The 15,873-nt window shown below is 34.6% G+C and overlaps 4 protein-coding genes and 1 long non-coding RNA gene across 14 annotated transcripts in view; 2 read left to right on the top strand and 3 right to left on the bottom strand.

Annotated features, from left to right (window-relative positions):
* Nucleotides 1-15,873, bottom strand: part of LOC143920959 (uncharacterized) — a 561,395-nt gene that overhangs the window by 268,772 nt on the left and 276,750 nt on the right. The window lies entirely within an intron of this gene.
* LOC143920951 (Golgi to ER traffic protein 4 homolog) overlaps nucleotides 1-15,873 on the top strand; it is a 317,113-nt gene that overhangs the window by 31,227 nt on the left and 270,013 nt on the right. The window lies entirely within an intron of this gene.
* On the bottom strand, nucleotides 520-2,260 carry bisc (TM2 domain-containing protein 1 biscotti). Of its 10 annotated transcripts, none has more exons than XM_077443901.1 (7): nucleotides 2,181-2,250; nucleotides 1,998-2,059; nucleotides 1,410-1,612; nucleotides 1,255-1,336; nucleotides 1,010-1,175; nucleotides 823-936; nucleotides 520-745 (listed from the first exon to the last, which is right to left on the bottom strand). In XM_077443901.1, the coding sequence occupies exons 3-7, from the start codon at nucleotides 1,606-1,608 to the stop codon at nucleotides 719-721; spliced, it is 588 nt and encodes a 195-aa protein (XP_077300027.1). In that variant the 5' UTR covers nucleotides 1,609-1,612; nucleotides 1,998-2,059; nucleotides 2,181-2,250; the 3' UTR covers nucleotides 520-718. The 10 variants fall into 10 exon arrangements, with proteins under 10 accessions (XP_077300027.1, XP_077300026.1, XP_077300028.1 ...); XM_077443900.1 differs by having other exon boundaries at nucleotides 1,998-2,070; nucleotides 2,181-2,217; XM_077443902.1 differs by having other exon boundaries at nucleotides 1,683-2,019; nucleotides 2,181-2,217.
* Nucleotides 3,203-5,730, top strand: LOC143920958 (uncharacterized). Its single transcript, XM_077444019.1, has 5 exons — nucleotides 3,203-3,393; nucleotides 4,162-4,252; nucleotides 4,322-4,421; nucleotides 4,514-4,641; nucleotides 4,723-5,730. The coding sequence occupies exons 1-5, from the start codon at nucleotides 3,384-3,386 to the stop codon at nucleotides 4,916-4,918; spliced, it is 525 nt and encodes a 174-aa protein (XP_077300145.1). The 5' UTR covers nucleotides 3,203-3,383; the 3' UTR covers nucleotides 4,919-5,730.
* Nucleotides 6,079-15,873, bottom strand: part of LOC143920950 (uncharacterized) — a 167,120-nt gene continuing 157,325 nt past the window's right edge. The window contains exons 2-5 of the mRNA XM_077443995.1: nucleotides 13,555-13,745; nucleotides 7,899-8,130; nucleotides 7,734-7,802; nucleotides 6,079-7,652 (exon numbers count right to left, since the gene is read on the bottom strand). Of these exons, the coding sequence (XP_077300121.1) occupies nucleotides 7,304-7,652; nucleotides 7,734-7,802; nucleotides 7,899-8,130; nucleotides 13,555-13,745 (841 nt within the window). The 3' untranslated portion in view covers nucleotides 6,079-7,303. The remainder of the gene's footprint in view (nucleotides 7,653-7,733; nucleotides 7,803-7,898; nucleotides 8,131-13,554; nucleotides 13,746-15,873) is intronic.

The following is a 15,873-nucleotide window of genomic DNA, read 5'->3' as shown; positions in this document are numbered from 1 at the left end:
ATAATTATATATATATATTTTTAAATAATTTGTTTTAGTAGAAGAAATTGAATGTCATAAGAATATTTTCATCTATATATATAATGTATTTTTTCGTGTGTGATTCTGTCCATTTTATACGCCACTATTGTGGAATTAGTTTTTATTTTATTATACAAAGTATTTTTAATGTGAATAATTATGTAATGTTAATTCATGCAATTCTCATATTTTCTTCTCCGTCCATTTTTGCATGAAGAATTTTTTATTATTAAGTATTCTTTTGTTTTTTAATCTGATCTTTTATTATAAAATGAATACCACTTGGTGAGTCTTATAGTATTTATATATAATGTAATATATGTATTTTTTATGACGGCTATGCCAAATTTCAAATACATAAGAGTACATTTGAAATTTTGTATATTTAGTTTTCAAACTGTCTTATTATTTGTGATATGATAGCTGCCTTAATACACGTATGAAATATAAATGTTGTGCCTTTTTAAATTTGAATAAAAATTATGTGGTTTTATTCTTAAGAATTTTGTTGACAATTTATTGTTAAAATATGCATCTTTATTTTTTTTACATATAAATATATATATATATATAAAAGACAAATTTATTTTATTCATTGTACAAATTGTTAAAAATCATCACTTACATACATATTGTTAATCAATTAGTTATGGGTCTTGATACAAGTTAGGCTTCCACTATCGACTGCAACTAATCTTTATATGTAAGATTTGCTTTCGAAATACTTGAAAAAAAAAGAGAAAGGAAATTGTTGAGATCTTTTATTTTGAATGTAAACAATATGATTGCATTTTATATTACATTATTCCAGTCATCTTGTGGTAATCTGTACGTGTTGTTATCGCTACGTATGACTTGCACGCCGGCTCCAAAATACGGTATAATATATGCCGACCCGTCAGCTGGACCGACAACCTATTGAATAAATTTTATGTAGTGTTAAATGCTAAATGAGCAAGTCAAATGAATTGCGAAAGATATAAAGTACCTGCGAGGCTATGAGTAAAATATCCAACAATTGTCCGACGAACATGAAACCGAGGGTGCAAAGTTTCGCCAGGCCTAGGGCTGGATAGCCTAAATAAAATCGATCCAATCCAAACATACCGAGAAATACCGACAGCAACAATGCAGTTTCCAATGTTTTACCATTTCTGCAATGAGTAAATTTGGCATATGAAAATCTGATCAAGTTTTTATAAGTGTTTTGAATCAACGAAATATAATACAGACGTCCACTTGCAAGGCATTTCTTTTTTGAAATTTGAAGTATTTGTCTTCTCACATATTAGCCCCGTTGCAGCCAAGCACACAACTAAAAAAGTAAAAATATTGATATATCACTGTCAATGGGAATGTTTGTGTACATAAAATGGTGAGAATTATACCTTCAGCCTTATTGTCACGCGTACATCCGATCAATTGCTGTGTAGTCGGATCGATGTGAGGTATTTTGGGATCCGGGCAAATGTACTGACCCAATCTCAAAGTGCTACAATCCACGCGATATGTTTTAGTGGTGGGACTAATATTTGCCAGCACAGGTAAAAGCCAGGTGATGTAAAGCAATATGTATAAGGATTTCATTGTTCTAGGAAAAAAAAATAGTATCTTTTATAATACTCAAACAGTAGAATATCGATTTGAGTTGCCATGCTTACATTTCTTATATGTTATATTTATGTATGTATTAAAATAATTTGTTTTTTACAATTCGGAAAAATTGTGGTACTATTGTTATATAAAAAATGGGGCGGACAACAATTAAGCTGTTAATAACTTGGAAATTAACATTTTAATTTTTAAAAATGTATACATTCAATAGCTAAATGTAAACCATACAGAAAGTCTTAATCAAAATGAGGAAAACAATGTAGTCTAGCGAAGTATACCTAAACTACACTGCTTAAAAAAAGACTTTGTGGTACAAAGTCTTATGTAGTTTGCTTTTATTTAATTGCTCGTTTTCAAGATACCTGTCGTCTAATTGTTTCCACCCTACAACATAGTCGGATCATAGTGACATATTGAAGAAAATCTGTAATATCACTAGCAAAAAATAAAATATATTATGTTGAAATATAATTTATCAAATGATCAAAATTTAAATATAAAATTTATAAATTAAATTAATCTTAAAAAAAATTATGATGACGAACTTATTTGTTAACTCTCACACATGTCAAAGTAAACAGCGACGACCAGCTCAACTGACGTTTATTTTCATCTAAACATATCTAAAGTTGACCATATGCTAATTATAAAAACATTTTTAGTTATTATAATATTATGCAGATTGTATGCTGCCAATTGTATGTAGATAGAGGAGGAATGTATGTGTACTAGAGAAGATTATCAACTCAGTGCAATGTAGACGAAGTTGAAGAATGTGGGAACATGAGAGAGAGAGAGAGAGAGAGTATTGAAAAAAAATTGGAAGCCCGTTATTCCAAAATTGGGGTGACACCACTGCCTCTGGGATCGTTGAATAAATTCTGTGAAGCTATTTTGGTCTTTAATTTGGATCCTGAACTCACCCCTACGCAACAATGTATGTATGTTGAGCAAAGGAGCGTGGCGCGAATGGATATAATTGTGCACGGTTCCCGGAAAAAATGCACTAAATTGCATTGAACAATAGCGCAGTTTCAAGAAATCTCAATTTTCAAATGCGCTCAAAAAGAATTTACGCAATAGAATTAAAAAAAGGTTAGCACCTTCGGATAACATACATATACCTCTTGACGCTTTTTTGTGGAATTCTATTGCGTCAGTTCTCTTTGAGCATGTTTAAAAGTTCGTATGTCTCGAGAGTGCAAGTATCTCGAGTGCATTTTTCTGGTCACCAATTGTGCATGTGTGTAATAGTTCGATGCGGTGCAAACGATCGAAAAGCGCCAGACAGACTGAACCACAGATTAACGACACGTGTACCTTATACGTGCGCACTGCTCGCACTTACACTAAGCGAAATCTACCCGAAGTCCCGACATACCTACCCTGTATACGTTCTGTGCTTCTGATACTTTAGTTCCGAATTTTTCCATATTAAATTATTAAAAACTCGCCAGAAAGATCCAACTCAATTTTAATAATTACCATTTTAATAATTGCATCTGTAGAGATATAGCACGACTTGTGATATCACCTATTTCCTTCATCGAACTTAATCTGTACAAATGACATCATCGTACATTGTATGATACGCAATGGCCGCGATATTCGCTGCTAATAGCCGAATGCGCATAGCAATCGGCAAGTGTAGTGGTTTGCGGTTGCGGTAGTAGTAGTAGTCTAGCAGCGGTCGTCGCTGTTGCTGTCTTCGCCCCTCGCCTCCGCCCCCACCCCACCCTTCCGCTACAATGCCCAGAGGTGAGACTCGCGACTCCTGACTCCTGACTCGCGACTGTTGACTCTTCGCCCATCGTCTCGTATGATAGATCGCACCGACACCGACACCAACACCGCATGTGTCGCCCCCTTACTCCTCCACATCAGCATTCGCACTCATTCGACGACAGCCTACCGCCCCCACCACCTCCACCCCCCACCCCACCCCCACCTGGTCTCCAAGTCTTCGTCTCGAGCACTCGGCCTCTCCGATATACTTCCACTGCCTCCACGAATCCGATTCGTAGCGTTTAGTATATGTATTCATTGTGCATATGCACAATAAATATTCACCGGCCATAACCTCAAAATTTGTGCCTAGTCAAGCTTTGTTTTGGTCGGTACGATTTTGATGTAATGCCAAATAATTGTGCAATTCTTGTACCGTTCACTGTTTCATCTATCGTTTGACAATTTCATCGAATTGTTGACCTAAATACAGATGCTTCGATTTGTCTTGTTCTATTGACCATCAAAAAGAGAATAGAAAAAAAAAAAACGATACATTATTGGCTCTCATACTCTCAAATGTTTATGTATAGTTTTATATATAATCATCACTTACTTTTTTCATATAAGTAGACATATTTGCGTTGAAAATGTATTAAAAATTGCATGATGCCTTTCTTATATGTAAAATAAAATGCTTTTATAGAGGTTATAAATATAAAATGTTTTAAAAAGTGTAAATCGACTTATTTTATACATATTCAAGTGTTTTGATTGAAATAAATTTGTTTTTATTCATAGGAAAGTTCTTAAATCACAAAGGTAGGAATCGTAAGTTTACGAATCCTGAAGAATTAGAAGAACAACGTAAACAAGACGAAGAGAAACGACGGTAGGTAATTTTTACATCGTTCGATTGTTGTCAATTTGTAGAGCATTCATAAATTAAATGTTATTTCAGACGAAAAGCTCAACAAGGTGACGTTAGCGGTAGTGATGATGAGGAAGCTGCCGCAAAGGGTAGCGGATCCGATTCAGATGAATCTTCGTCAGAAGATGAGGTATTTTATAAACTTTCATTGTATGAATTTGGTCGAAGATAAACTTGTATTATGATATATATATATATACAAATTTGATTATTGTTTTACAGCCTGGAAAAGCTAAAGGAGTATCTGGACTAATTGAAGTCGAGAATCCAAACAGGGTTGTAAAGAAAGCAAAAAAACTTAGCACATTAAATGAAACAATTAAAGATACACCAAAACCTGAATTATCTAGGTAACGTATTGGTTTTGTATAATTTGTTTCATCGTTTTAGTATAATTTGTAGAACAAAATATTTATTCGTATATTTCTTAGGCGGGAACGTGAAGAATTGGAGAGACAACGTGGTGCCGCAGCATATCAAAAGTTACATGCTGCAGGAGCTACCGAAGAGGCTCGATCTGATTTAGCTCGTCTTGCGCTCGTTCGTCAGCAACGAGAGGAAGCTGCCAAGCGCAGAGAACTCGAAAAACAAACTAAAGAAGCCAAGTCAAAGCCCGCCGCCAGGTAGAGCTGCTCGTAGCCGACAGAAGGAAACTACAACAATTTTGTATATTTAAAAATTTGTATTGAATGTTGGATGTAATTTGATAAATACGTATTCTGAAATTTATACTCAATGCAGCTTTTTTTACAATTTTGTAAGTTTTTAAATTCATAATGTTCAGTTACATATACAAATAATAAGTCAAACGACTTTTTAGTATATATTAATTTGTACGTTCGTACGTTCTTTTAAAGATACTCAATTTTGGTAAAGTCCTTGTATACTTGCATATTCTGTACGTACGAGTTTTTTTCTAAATACACTCTGGACGATTGATCAATTCTAAAAAATTTGTTAATGGTATTTTGGTTTCAAACTCAATTATAGTGCTCTCGACAATTGTGCTCCAACGAGTGCATCATAGATTTAATTTATTTCTCAGACTTTTATGTTTGGTATGTGATGTGATATGCAGAGTGTATTGTTGATTATATATCACAAGGTAAATATTGTAAAAAGATACTTAAGTATATTTCCAATGTTGGAGTATTAAATTTGTACGTTTTCAAAGTAATTACAATAAACTCTGTCCATTGTCATGCGAAACATTATAATGAATATTTTTTTATTTTCCATTATATATAATAATGTATAATTTTACTCTCTATGATCAATGTTGATTTAAATTGTAAGAATAATTTAGATGCAATAAATATTTAAAATAATATTTTACTATCCTTTCGTACGAGAATACATATTTTCCCAGTCAAAGTTCTTCAAAATTTTAGAATTTGTGTTTGGTGAATGAATAAAATGCTTTAAATTTTTATAAATATATTTTGGTTCTATGATTTTTTCCATAAAGTCTATTGAATAGAGGCGATAACATTATTTACATAATTATAATATTAGACTTAACACAAAATTATATGCACCGGATCTGTATCGTATCAAAATAATTCACGCTAGATTTGTCTCTCGACGCACACCCAACATTCTGATACAATTTACCAATCAATTTGTTACTAAAATTGCAACGGCACTATTCGTTTCAGTCGTTTGACACAGATGCGATGCATATAGACAAACTGACCTATATTATAAATATATTCTATATTAACTTTATTACACTTAGGGGTCACAAATGAAAATATTAATTACAAAAGAAACAAACAGAATACACAGTTGAAAAATGCAAACAACATATAGTACATACATACATACATAGCTGTAAAGTAACATAAATTATATTAATATATTCAGGAGATGTCAACAACCCTTTGGTTTTAGTACGATTCCGTTTGTTATTTTTATTCAAAAATAATAAAAAGAACTTCATTTACATTCGTTTATAGCAGTTATGTACACCTTCGTACGGGGAACAGTCTTTGACATGAAACATTTGTGACATCAATATGTGCAATATTGTGATGGCACTCTGTGTTTTCGTACAATTGCATATTGTTCGGTTGAAAATATCGTCGTGGATTAGTCACAGGACTTGACAGTGTCCCACATTCCCGTATACGACAGAAAAATCATTAATATACACTTTGGAATCATTTGTATGAAGAGAAATAGTATTTGAAGAGAATACGGTTATATAAATCTTTTTTAAATGCGATAAGATCTTTGCAGTATAAATCTTTGGGCACGTATCAATTCCTGATTTGAATTCGAGTACAGTAAACTGACAGTAGACGAGATATATCTGCATCCAAACGTCAATTGCATTATCAGAGCATGTCTGCAGGCATTTGAAATTTATATATTCAGCCGATATACATCAAGTGTCTTTGGTTTGGGTCCAAAGAAATGAGCTTCGATGTATACCGCTGAAAAATACATAGATAAAAGTACTATGCTTATAAAGTTTCGTCTGTACAATTAACAAATAGTGTTCTGTACAAGTTGTAGAATTATTCATCTAGTGTTTTAATGCTGTTGAAAGGAATAAAGATGATGTTGCCCCAAATGGGAAATTCATGGAACAGATAATACTGGAGAATTATTTCTATTATATATCACAAAATATACTTAAATCACTCTTGTATGTGTTTTGAAGACAGAAAAAGTCGTACGTTACATTTTGAATCAACAAGTTTTATCTACGTCGATTTACATACATACATAGTTTCAGATGGAGGCACACTTTGAACATGATTAATGAAAATTTAATGAATGGCAACACGGAATTGTTCAATGAATAATATAAGTGCTGGTAACATAAGTTTGAAATGTTGATTATCAAAGTCAAAAAAGACGTAAAGTTATGGTCCATTCGATAAATATAAATAATACAGATTTACATTTAACATTTTAGTAGTAGATCGGTTGAGGTCGTTCAAATGCAAATGTTAAAAAAATTTATTTACAAGTACGTTTATATTATTTAACATGTATAACCGATTACAAATGGGCTAGAATGTCTATTTCAGACGTGTGAACTTGCGACGTCCTCTCTTCGGGCATTGAGCCGGAGACGGTCACGATCACAGGACTGCTGTCTTCGCCCGTCTGAACGATCGTAACGAGATTGCCTTCTTTGTTCTCCGGCTGCACATCATCCTTACAATCACTAACAATATGTGGTTCGATTTCAGGCCCGTCGTCGTATTTTATATCATCATACGATTCCAAGCCGATGTTTTGTATCACAACTGCTGAAAGAGACGACGGCGGCGGCTGCTGCTCCGGTCGACGTCTCCCTCTAGTTCCTCGTCCCGCTGCATACTGAGTTCCAGCAATGGCCAAGCGTCTGAAATAATCATAAACAGTCGCGTTAGAATAACACAAATTCAAAATGAATAATTTATAAGGATGTTTACGAGATTGAAACCTGGGTCTATACGCTGGAGGAGGACACGCTACAGGCGGAGGTGATGTTGTACGATCCAGTAGTAGTAACCTGAAGTTCGATAATACAATGTGATTAAATAAAATATTGAAAAGTGTGATACTTTTTGATGTGTTATTGAGATGAAGTTCATAAATGATTTGTTACCTGAGTCGGTAATCGTGCATAGAAGCTTGATAGGAAGGTGGTGGTGGACGACAGTGAAATTCTGGATAGAGCATCGCCGCATAAGGATGATGGGCTCTAGCGCACGTTAGAGCCGTCCGTCTTGGACCTGAAGATCCCGTTCTGTTTGCGGCACCTCCGGTTACACTGTTGGCTCGTCGGCCAGCTGCCCGCCATGCTACACCGCTAACAGTCACCAATACCAAACCCACACCTGAAACAAATTATGATTATGATTAGTAAATATATATTGGAATCACATAATATATAGATAAATTCAAAGTACGATAAATGTATGAATGCAATGAATGTTTGTTGCTTTAGCTCAGAGTTCATACTACATTTTATTTTTTTTATTTAATTTACACCAAGAAGGCCTAACAGGTAAACCCAATGCGCCTTCCTGGCCAAAGACAATTATATATAGCCAGCAGTTTGGCTTAGTGGTAGCGTATATATTTAGCATCACTGAGGTCAAAGGTTCGAGTCTTCGCCACTGCTGGTTAGATTTGGGGGTTTTGTGACTCCAAATCGATCGTTTCTCTATCAGAGTTTGCCAATTTTATCTGATCATTGCTGAAACGGTTCCTGAAAATTGGTATTAGATCTAATCCTGTTATCACAAAATCTGCCTGTGTATAATTTGTAATAATTATACACAGTAATCTGAAATCTATAGATATCTCTATCGACATCTCTATAATTTCGTATTTCTTGTATGTATAAAAATTGTATACAAAAAAAATCTAAAAATAATCCATAGATGTCACTATGATTATTATTTCTGATTAATTGTTATATGCTATATATTCTGATTGTATATGTATGTATTACTGTATTTCTGATTTCTGATTGTTTATCTATTCTGTATTTCGTTAACGTACACCCGTCGCATTGGAGCAAATCTGTAATGGCGAGTGTGTATTGATTTGTGACAATAAAAATAAATAAATAAAAATAAATATAAACATATATGTACACCATCCATATATACACAAATACTTACACGTATACACAAATACACATACATACATACATAAATATAAAAATACACATATATACATATACATACATACACACCTACACACATATATATATATATATATATATATATATATATATATATATATATATATATATATATATATATTCACATATACATACATACACATATACATATACATATACACATACATTACATACATCCATAAACATACAAACATTATACATGCATATACACATAAATACACATAAATAAAGATAAATTACTCATATATATATAAAAATAAAAAATAGCATACATATATAAATAAAAACCAACATACATACACATTATGCTAAATAATAAAATTACAAAATGAAAACAACATGTGTAAATATGTATGTATGTAGCTAGAAGTCATTTAAAATATGCTGCCTGACAGAACTGTATGATGAAGTAAAAACATCAAGGCTCCCAGAAAGCAGGTTAAATAGTCGAATGGCTCTTGAAAGGGGTGAGTCATCAAGCACATTAGTTCTGGTCCGAATAGGCAGGAATAGAGTTCTGGAGCGAGATTCTCTCAGTTTCTCAGGTACTCTAAGTTTAAGATTACACAGAACTTCAGGAATATGACATTCACCCCTTAGAATTTTTAGAAAAAGCTTACCAAGATGATTGTTTCTACGTGAAGCTAAGGAGTCAAAGCCCAAGGAGCCCATGACAAACTTACTGGGAAATAAGTAGGGATAGCGCCCAAACTCTCTCATGTAGAGATAGCGAAGAAATTTTCTTTGCACCCTCTCTAACATTAGCGTGTACCTTAAATGATTAGGACTCCATATGGCCGAACATATTTACATATAAAATATAGGTTTTTGAGCTCTTTTTCCTATTATGCTGTACATTAGCATTAGAATAATATAATACTATGATTACTAACAAAATTAACTTAAAATCGTAAAATAGAAAATGATCAGTAGATCAGTAGCTATTAAAATAGATATACGATGTACATATTGTGAACATAATTTAGTAATAATAAAAAGCATTTAAAAATCAAAAACATATTATATTAATAAACTATATTTACAATACATTTAGAGCAACGTTCTTCGGCCCAGGTTCTGGGGAACATTTCGAGTATTCCATGAATTTATCTGTGTGAAACATTATAAGAATGTTTTAACTGCAGAAACACGTTAGATATCGAAGATGATGTGTTAGAAAATTTTAACAATTGCTCTAAATGTAATAATGGCGGATGACACGTCCACTTATATTGATGAACAAACCGAGCAAAATGGCAAGTATGAAAACGATCGGATAGGAGGCAAAATTATTCGAATAGTGATCGTAAGTGAAAGTAAGAAGGGGTTTGTAAAAAATAGTATTAGTCTAGTCATCGATGCCATTGTTTGTAACTAATTTTTAATTCTTGTCCTAGATAGTATATGTACATGCATGTCAAATTTAGTATAAATCTTATGTATTTACGTACAGTCCAAGTGTTCACTCCGGATCGTTCATGAACACACTAGTTAGTTCATACAAAACTTTGAGATGTCAAAACGTCAAGTATTTAAAAGGGAAATCCTATGGACCGCATTCAAACGTTGCTATAATTCATGTTTCCGCTAAATTTGAATAATTACAACCCAGAGTATGCATACATATGTATATACATAGAGGATAGGAAGACGATTGAAAATACTTATGCCTAATAGTTTGTGCATGAAAAAACTATGTAGTTCATTTGTCAATTTGTTATTTTGTGTACACTATAACTGGCCAGATTGGTTCGTGTATGAAAAAACTAGTACGTTCATGAACAGACAAAATGTACATTTGGACTGTAACATACATTTTTGGGTTGACACCAAATTGCTCAAATTGAAAAAAACTAATTTGACATATTTATTGTATGGCGATCCTCGAGCAGCTACACGCTTCATTGCAATTTCTGTATATATATACAGCCTTCTGTATTTATACGGCTACCGCGAAATCCGTCCGGTGCAGCTATATACATACAATATAGTATCAAATATGGGCCATAACTGATTTTTTTTCGAATTTCTGAGAAATCAGTGTATGTACCTAAAGGTAAGAAGGTTAACTGATTTAGTCAGACGGAGACGCAATCCTGAAACAACGTGTGAACTTAGCTTCTCTTTTGCCGCTTCTCTCTCGTAAGTCATAACAATTAACAAATATTAATAATCAATAAAAAATATTTTTTAGGTGACACCACCCCTAGCGACGCTATTGAATATATATAACTGTTTCAATTGTTAGAATTATCATTTTTATATCTAATCAACACTGATTAATTGGGTCTTGTGGATATGTTATGAACAGAGTTAGGCGTTCGGTCAATGATTTTCGCCCAAAAAATGGTTTACTATTGTTGATCATGTTTTTTTGCTCTCTTGCTTTGAACACCAATGGAGTGGTCTATTGCTATTTGAAAAGCATCTAGCCAACGCCGAAGAATAGTTATGAATAGAGATGGGCGGTTGAGTTGCCGCCATAAAATAGCAATAGACCTCTCTATTGTCCGAGAAAGCGGGAGAGCAAAAAATAAAAGATTGACAAAAAAAAAATTGACAATAGTGAACTCATTTTTTTAGCCGTCGAGTGTCTTGTCCGCCGGTCCATATTTACGAACCTTGTGTCCTAAAGACGCAATATTTCGGATTGAAAATGAATCGTGTAATAAATTTTGTAAAAGAAATAAATTAAGCAATAACGATTGTTGGAATTAGTTATGCAGATTGGGCATTCGTGTAAACAGATAATGTGTTAGCTCTGAAATAGCAAATGTATTATTATTGGATATTGGGCTAAGCCCCTCGATAATCAGTAGCTGGGTGTATGGCCCGCGTCATTTATCAGGATTTCGGGATTTAAGCTGCTCGTTTCGCCGAACTGTCAGGATACGAAAGGGATGCGATGCGGGCCTTTAGGGGTTTCAAACCTCGGTACAAACACGGAGCGAGAAGAGTGTGGAAAGGGGGTTGAGGTGGCCCGCACTACGCCACCCATCACTACTACCCCGCAAATAAAGATTTAATCTCGATGCTGGTCATGCTGGTCAAAAATGAAAATGTACACAGATCGGAACGAAGAATCGGCAGTGTTGTTTTTAGACAAGAAGCGTATCTGGGTGTAAACATCAAAGGCGTCGATGCTAAAGAGGAGACGAGGGTCGAGGGTCGAGGGGCGTATCTGGGTTAAGTGCAGCTCTTATGTATGTGAAAAATATGAAGCGTTTGGTTCTAGTGTATAAAGGTGATTGAATTTTTAGATAAAATTGTAGGTGCATAGGCATTCGCTATAAATACATACATGTAAAATTTCCTTATTGGCAGAGCATGTTCTAGTAAAATAAAAAAAGGGTACTTTTATGCTTAGCGGCCAGCAGTTGGTAACAGCTAAAATGGCTATCGAAGTGCGAATCTCACTCAATTTTTTTAATATTCAATAAGTGAAACAAGTCCAAAATATTAGTAACTGTCAAAATGAATATTACATACACGTGTACATATTTATTTTAGCTGTATTGAGGGTTAAGTTAAGCTTTAAATTCAAAAAATACATTTAATTTGGAAAATGGTATTATAGTGACTACCAGTGGCCGATTTACTTCCATAAGAACCCAAGGCGTTACAAAAAAGGGCCGGGTTTTAAACTCCCCTCCCCCCTATCAAACGGTTGGGCTTAACCAAATGAAGACGAAACCGCGCTAAATGTATTTTCGGAAATACGTACGTGTGCGCATAAACGCCCCATTGAATTTTATTATCGTCTGCGATATCTTGAGAAAATAATAAAAGTAAAATGTTATTTTCACGCCAAGTTCAAGGCAAGGATGCTGAAATTATCGCTAAAATTAAGTTCTAGCCAATAATTGCAAATATAGAGCTTCTCGGAAATGTGATGCATGTATTAAAATAACAAACGTTTTTTCTTCAGGAAGTGATTCTACTTTCATGATGTTGTATTGAATTGGTATAGAAAATTAAAGTATTAAAATATAGTTTATGACCTGAGAAAGATAGTTGGCAACAATGGTTTTGTGTTGGCTTTCAGAGCGAATTGAAATCGTGACAAATTTTTAACACTGTGTTTTTTATTCTTTATAAAAATGTGAAAGAGAGACATTGTACAGAAGCAGATGTTTGTTGTGTTATGTGCGGCCGTTTTTACAGCCTTTCCATCCGCGTCGTAAAATTTAGGATAAAAAGCGGGAACATAAAACGGAAACGGCCACGCGGCGGCCACGGGAGACCGAAACGGATCATATTCCGGGCATGTCCGGGGGCGCACATCTCGCGCCAAAGTTCCATCGTTTGTCTCCGAAATGTGCAATAAAGCCGGATTAAAAATGACGCAAATACACAGATGGGTAATGAAGACATTGTCGCGCACGAAGGGAGGCAACCCCCGACGGGAAGTGGGAAACGCCATTTTTTTTTAATCATCAAATTAATTAAAAATTATTCCAATTTAGGTACGACGTTTCATAGCTGCCAAACGAAATTTTTTAACATCGGGTAACATATGTAACATATGGAAATAATAATCTTATAATTGAAGTTGTTGAATTATAGGATTATGTCCCCGCCCAGCTAAAGATTTAAGAGAAATATTTACCTATCATGACGAGTAGGACTGTGAGATGAGCCCTTCCTTGGGCACGCACCGCGCCCAGCACGGTACCGACGAGGACACAGCAGACTCCAGCGAGGGCCACAACGGCGATGAACCATCGGAGGCCGAGAGCGCGCGCCCCCATCCCCCCGCAACATGTCTTCGGACCTTCTGACTCCTCGCCATATTGACACCTGCAATGCAAAAAATATTATATAAATTAATGAAATAATGTATGTATGTAAGTGGAGGGTAATTAAAATTAATTTCGACACGCGTGACATTCGGACATGGCCGATATGAATGACGTTACGTGCGATTGTTGCAGCTGCCAACTGTCGAAATGAAAATAGTAATATTGAAGACTTTCTTTTCAACAGTCAAATATGTTGTATGCATTATATTTATAGCGTGGGTTATTATTTTGACCTGGCAGCCATAATTTTTTTGAGTAGGGTCGATGATTATACACCCCATCATATTTTTTGTAATTTTGTAATTATAAATGATGAAAACAGAGTAGGTACATATTTGAATCTTTTTAAGAAATAGATCTTATTTGAATTTTTTTTTCATTTTCAAAGTCAATTTTTAGAAGAAGAGAAAGTTTTTGTATTGATTATGTACAAATGTAAATTAAACAAATGTCAATGTACATACATACATACATACGAAAAACGGACTATTTCGCACATGCCAATCTCGCAAACGACACTTTTTGCCACGAAAATTGCGGATAAGGAATATCTGGCACTCGAACTATCGTTAGCGTGATAGTTCGCGTGGATGAATCTCGGTGGGTGGAATTTCGAGTGCCATATATGTTGTGTCCGAGATTTCGCGACATTGTCATGTGCGAAACTGTCACCGAACTATACATACACGTGGGATCATGATACAAGGAGTTCCAAATTATGCAGGTGGACTGTGTTTTATTGTACGTCTTTAGGTCAAGTGTCTCATCTATGCTTACAAGCTAGCCGCTAGGTAGTACACAAACACTCCACCCGTACACGCTCTGTACTATGCACCCTGCACATTCGAAACCAAATCCTACATACGTACATTTTATTTTATTTTATTTTTTTACATACATATATACAAATATACCAGGAAGGCTTAACAGGTAAACCCCAAATACGCCTTCCTGGTCCACATAATTATCACATAGATACATGTAAATCTAAACAATATCTGACATCTATCGTCAGATATTACAAATATCGTATTAATACGATAAATAACGATGAATAACTTTCATGAAACAATACGAATTTTATATTCGATAAACAACCACAGAGACATCTATGGTGAGCAATATGGCGAAACCTAAGATATAACAATAACTAAAGGTTCGCAACAGAAAATTGGGAAGGAAACGCCAATTTTACAGGAATCGTTTCAATGAAAATCAGAAAAATTGGCAAATTCTGATAAGAAACGATCGACCTTGACAAACCAAGGTCTGGCCAATAGCGAGACTTAGCGGGAATCGAACTCGTAACATCAAGTACGAGATAATTCAACATTCACCACTAGACCACGCTACTGGTTAATATGTAGGTATAATACATATGTAGGTATAGCACAGAAAAGATTCAAAATTTATGTAGAGAAAGTTCATATATTGGATCCTTTTAGCAGATATACACACATATGTATATATGTACATCCAAATATCATATAGCACAGCTTCAACGAATCACTAAATCAAACAAAACTCAAAAAGAAGAAAAATGAAAGTGTGCCACGGAAAATTCACCAGCGCAATATAACACCGCGCTGCGAAATAAAATAATTGCTCTGTTGAAACAATTGATTTTTCGTTCTCCCCAATTTTTCACCTGATTGTAATCCGGTTAAGCTCCATCCAATTTACGAGAAGTTCTCCTCTCGAATTCGTCAAATCTAAATCTAAAGAATCAACGCAACGAGAGCGTGGCTAATTTTGAATTTGGTAACATCCACCGATCCAAAAGGTTGTTAAGACAACTCACTCTTACTGGGTATATAATATAACACACAATACAACTCCTCGGGGCTAGTTCGGGTTTTTGCCCACGCGCCGTGAACTATCCAACATGGCACATACTACCTATGTACATACATATACACCCAACAATATAATATAATATAATATATATATATATATATATATATATATATATATGTGTATGTGTATTTCGCAACGCAATCTTGCGTATATTCGAATAAATCAGCATCGACACGACCGGCCGAAAGAACTGTTTATCTGTCTGTCGGTGGCACACCCAAGTGAACGATTCTTAATCTGGTCAGTTTTGAGTTTTGACGGTGTCTTTG

Source organism: Arctopsyche grandis, chromosome 13 (assembly GCF_051622035.1).
Source record: "Arctopsyche grandis isolate Sample6627 chromosome 13, ASM5162203v2, whole genome shotgun sequence".
NCBI classification, from domain to species: Eukaryota; Metazoa; Arthropoda; class Insecta; order Trichoptera; family Hydropsychidae; genus Arctopsyche; species Arctopsyche grandis.
Note: the sequence above shows the minus strand (reverse complement) of the source record. Positions and strands in the feature narration are given on the sequence as shown.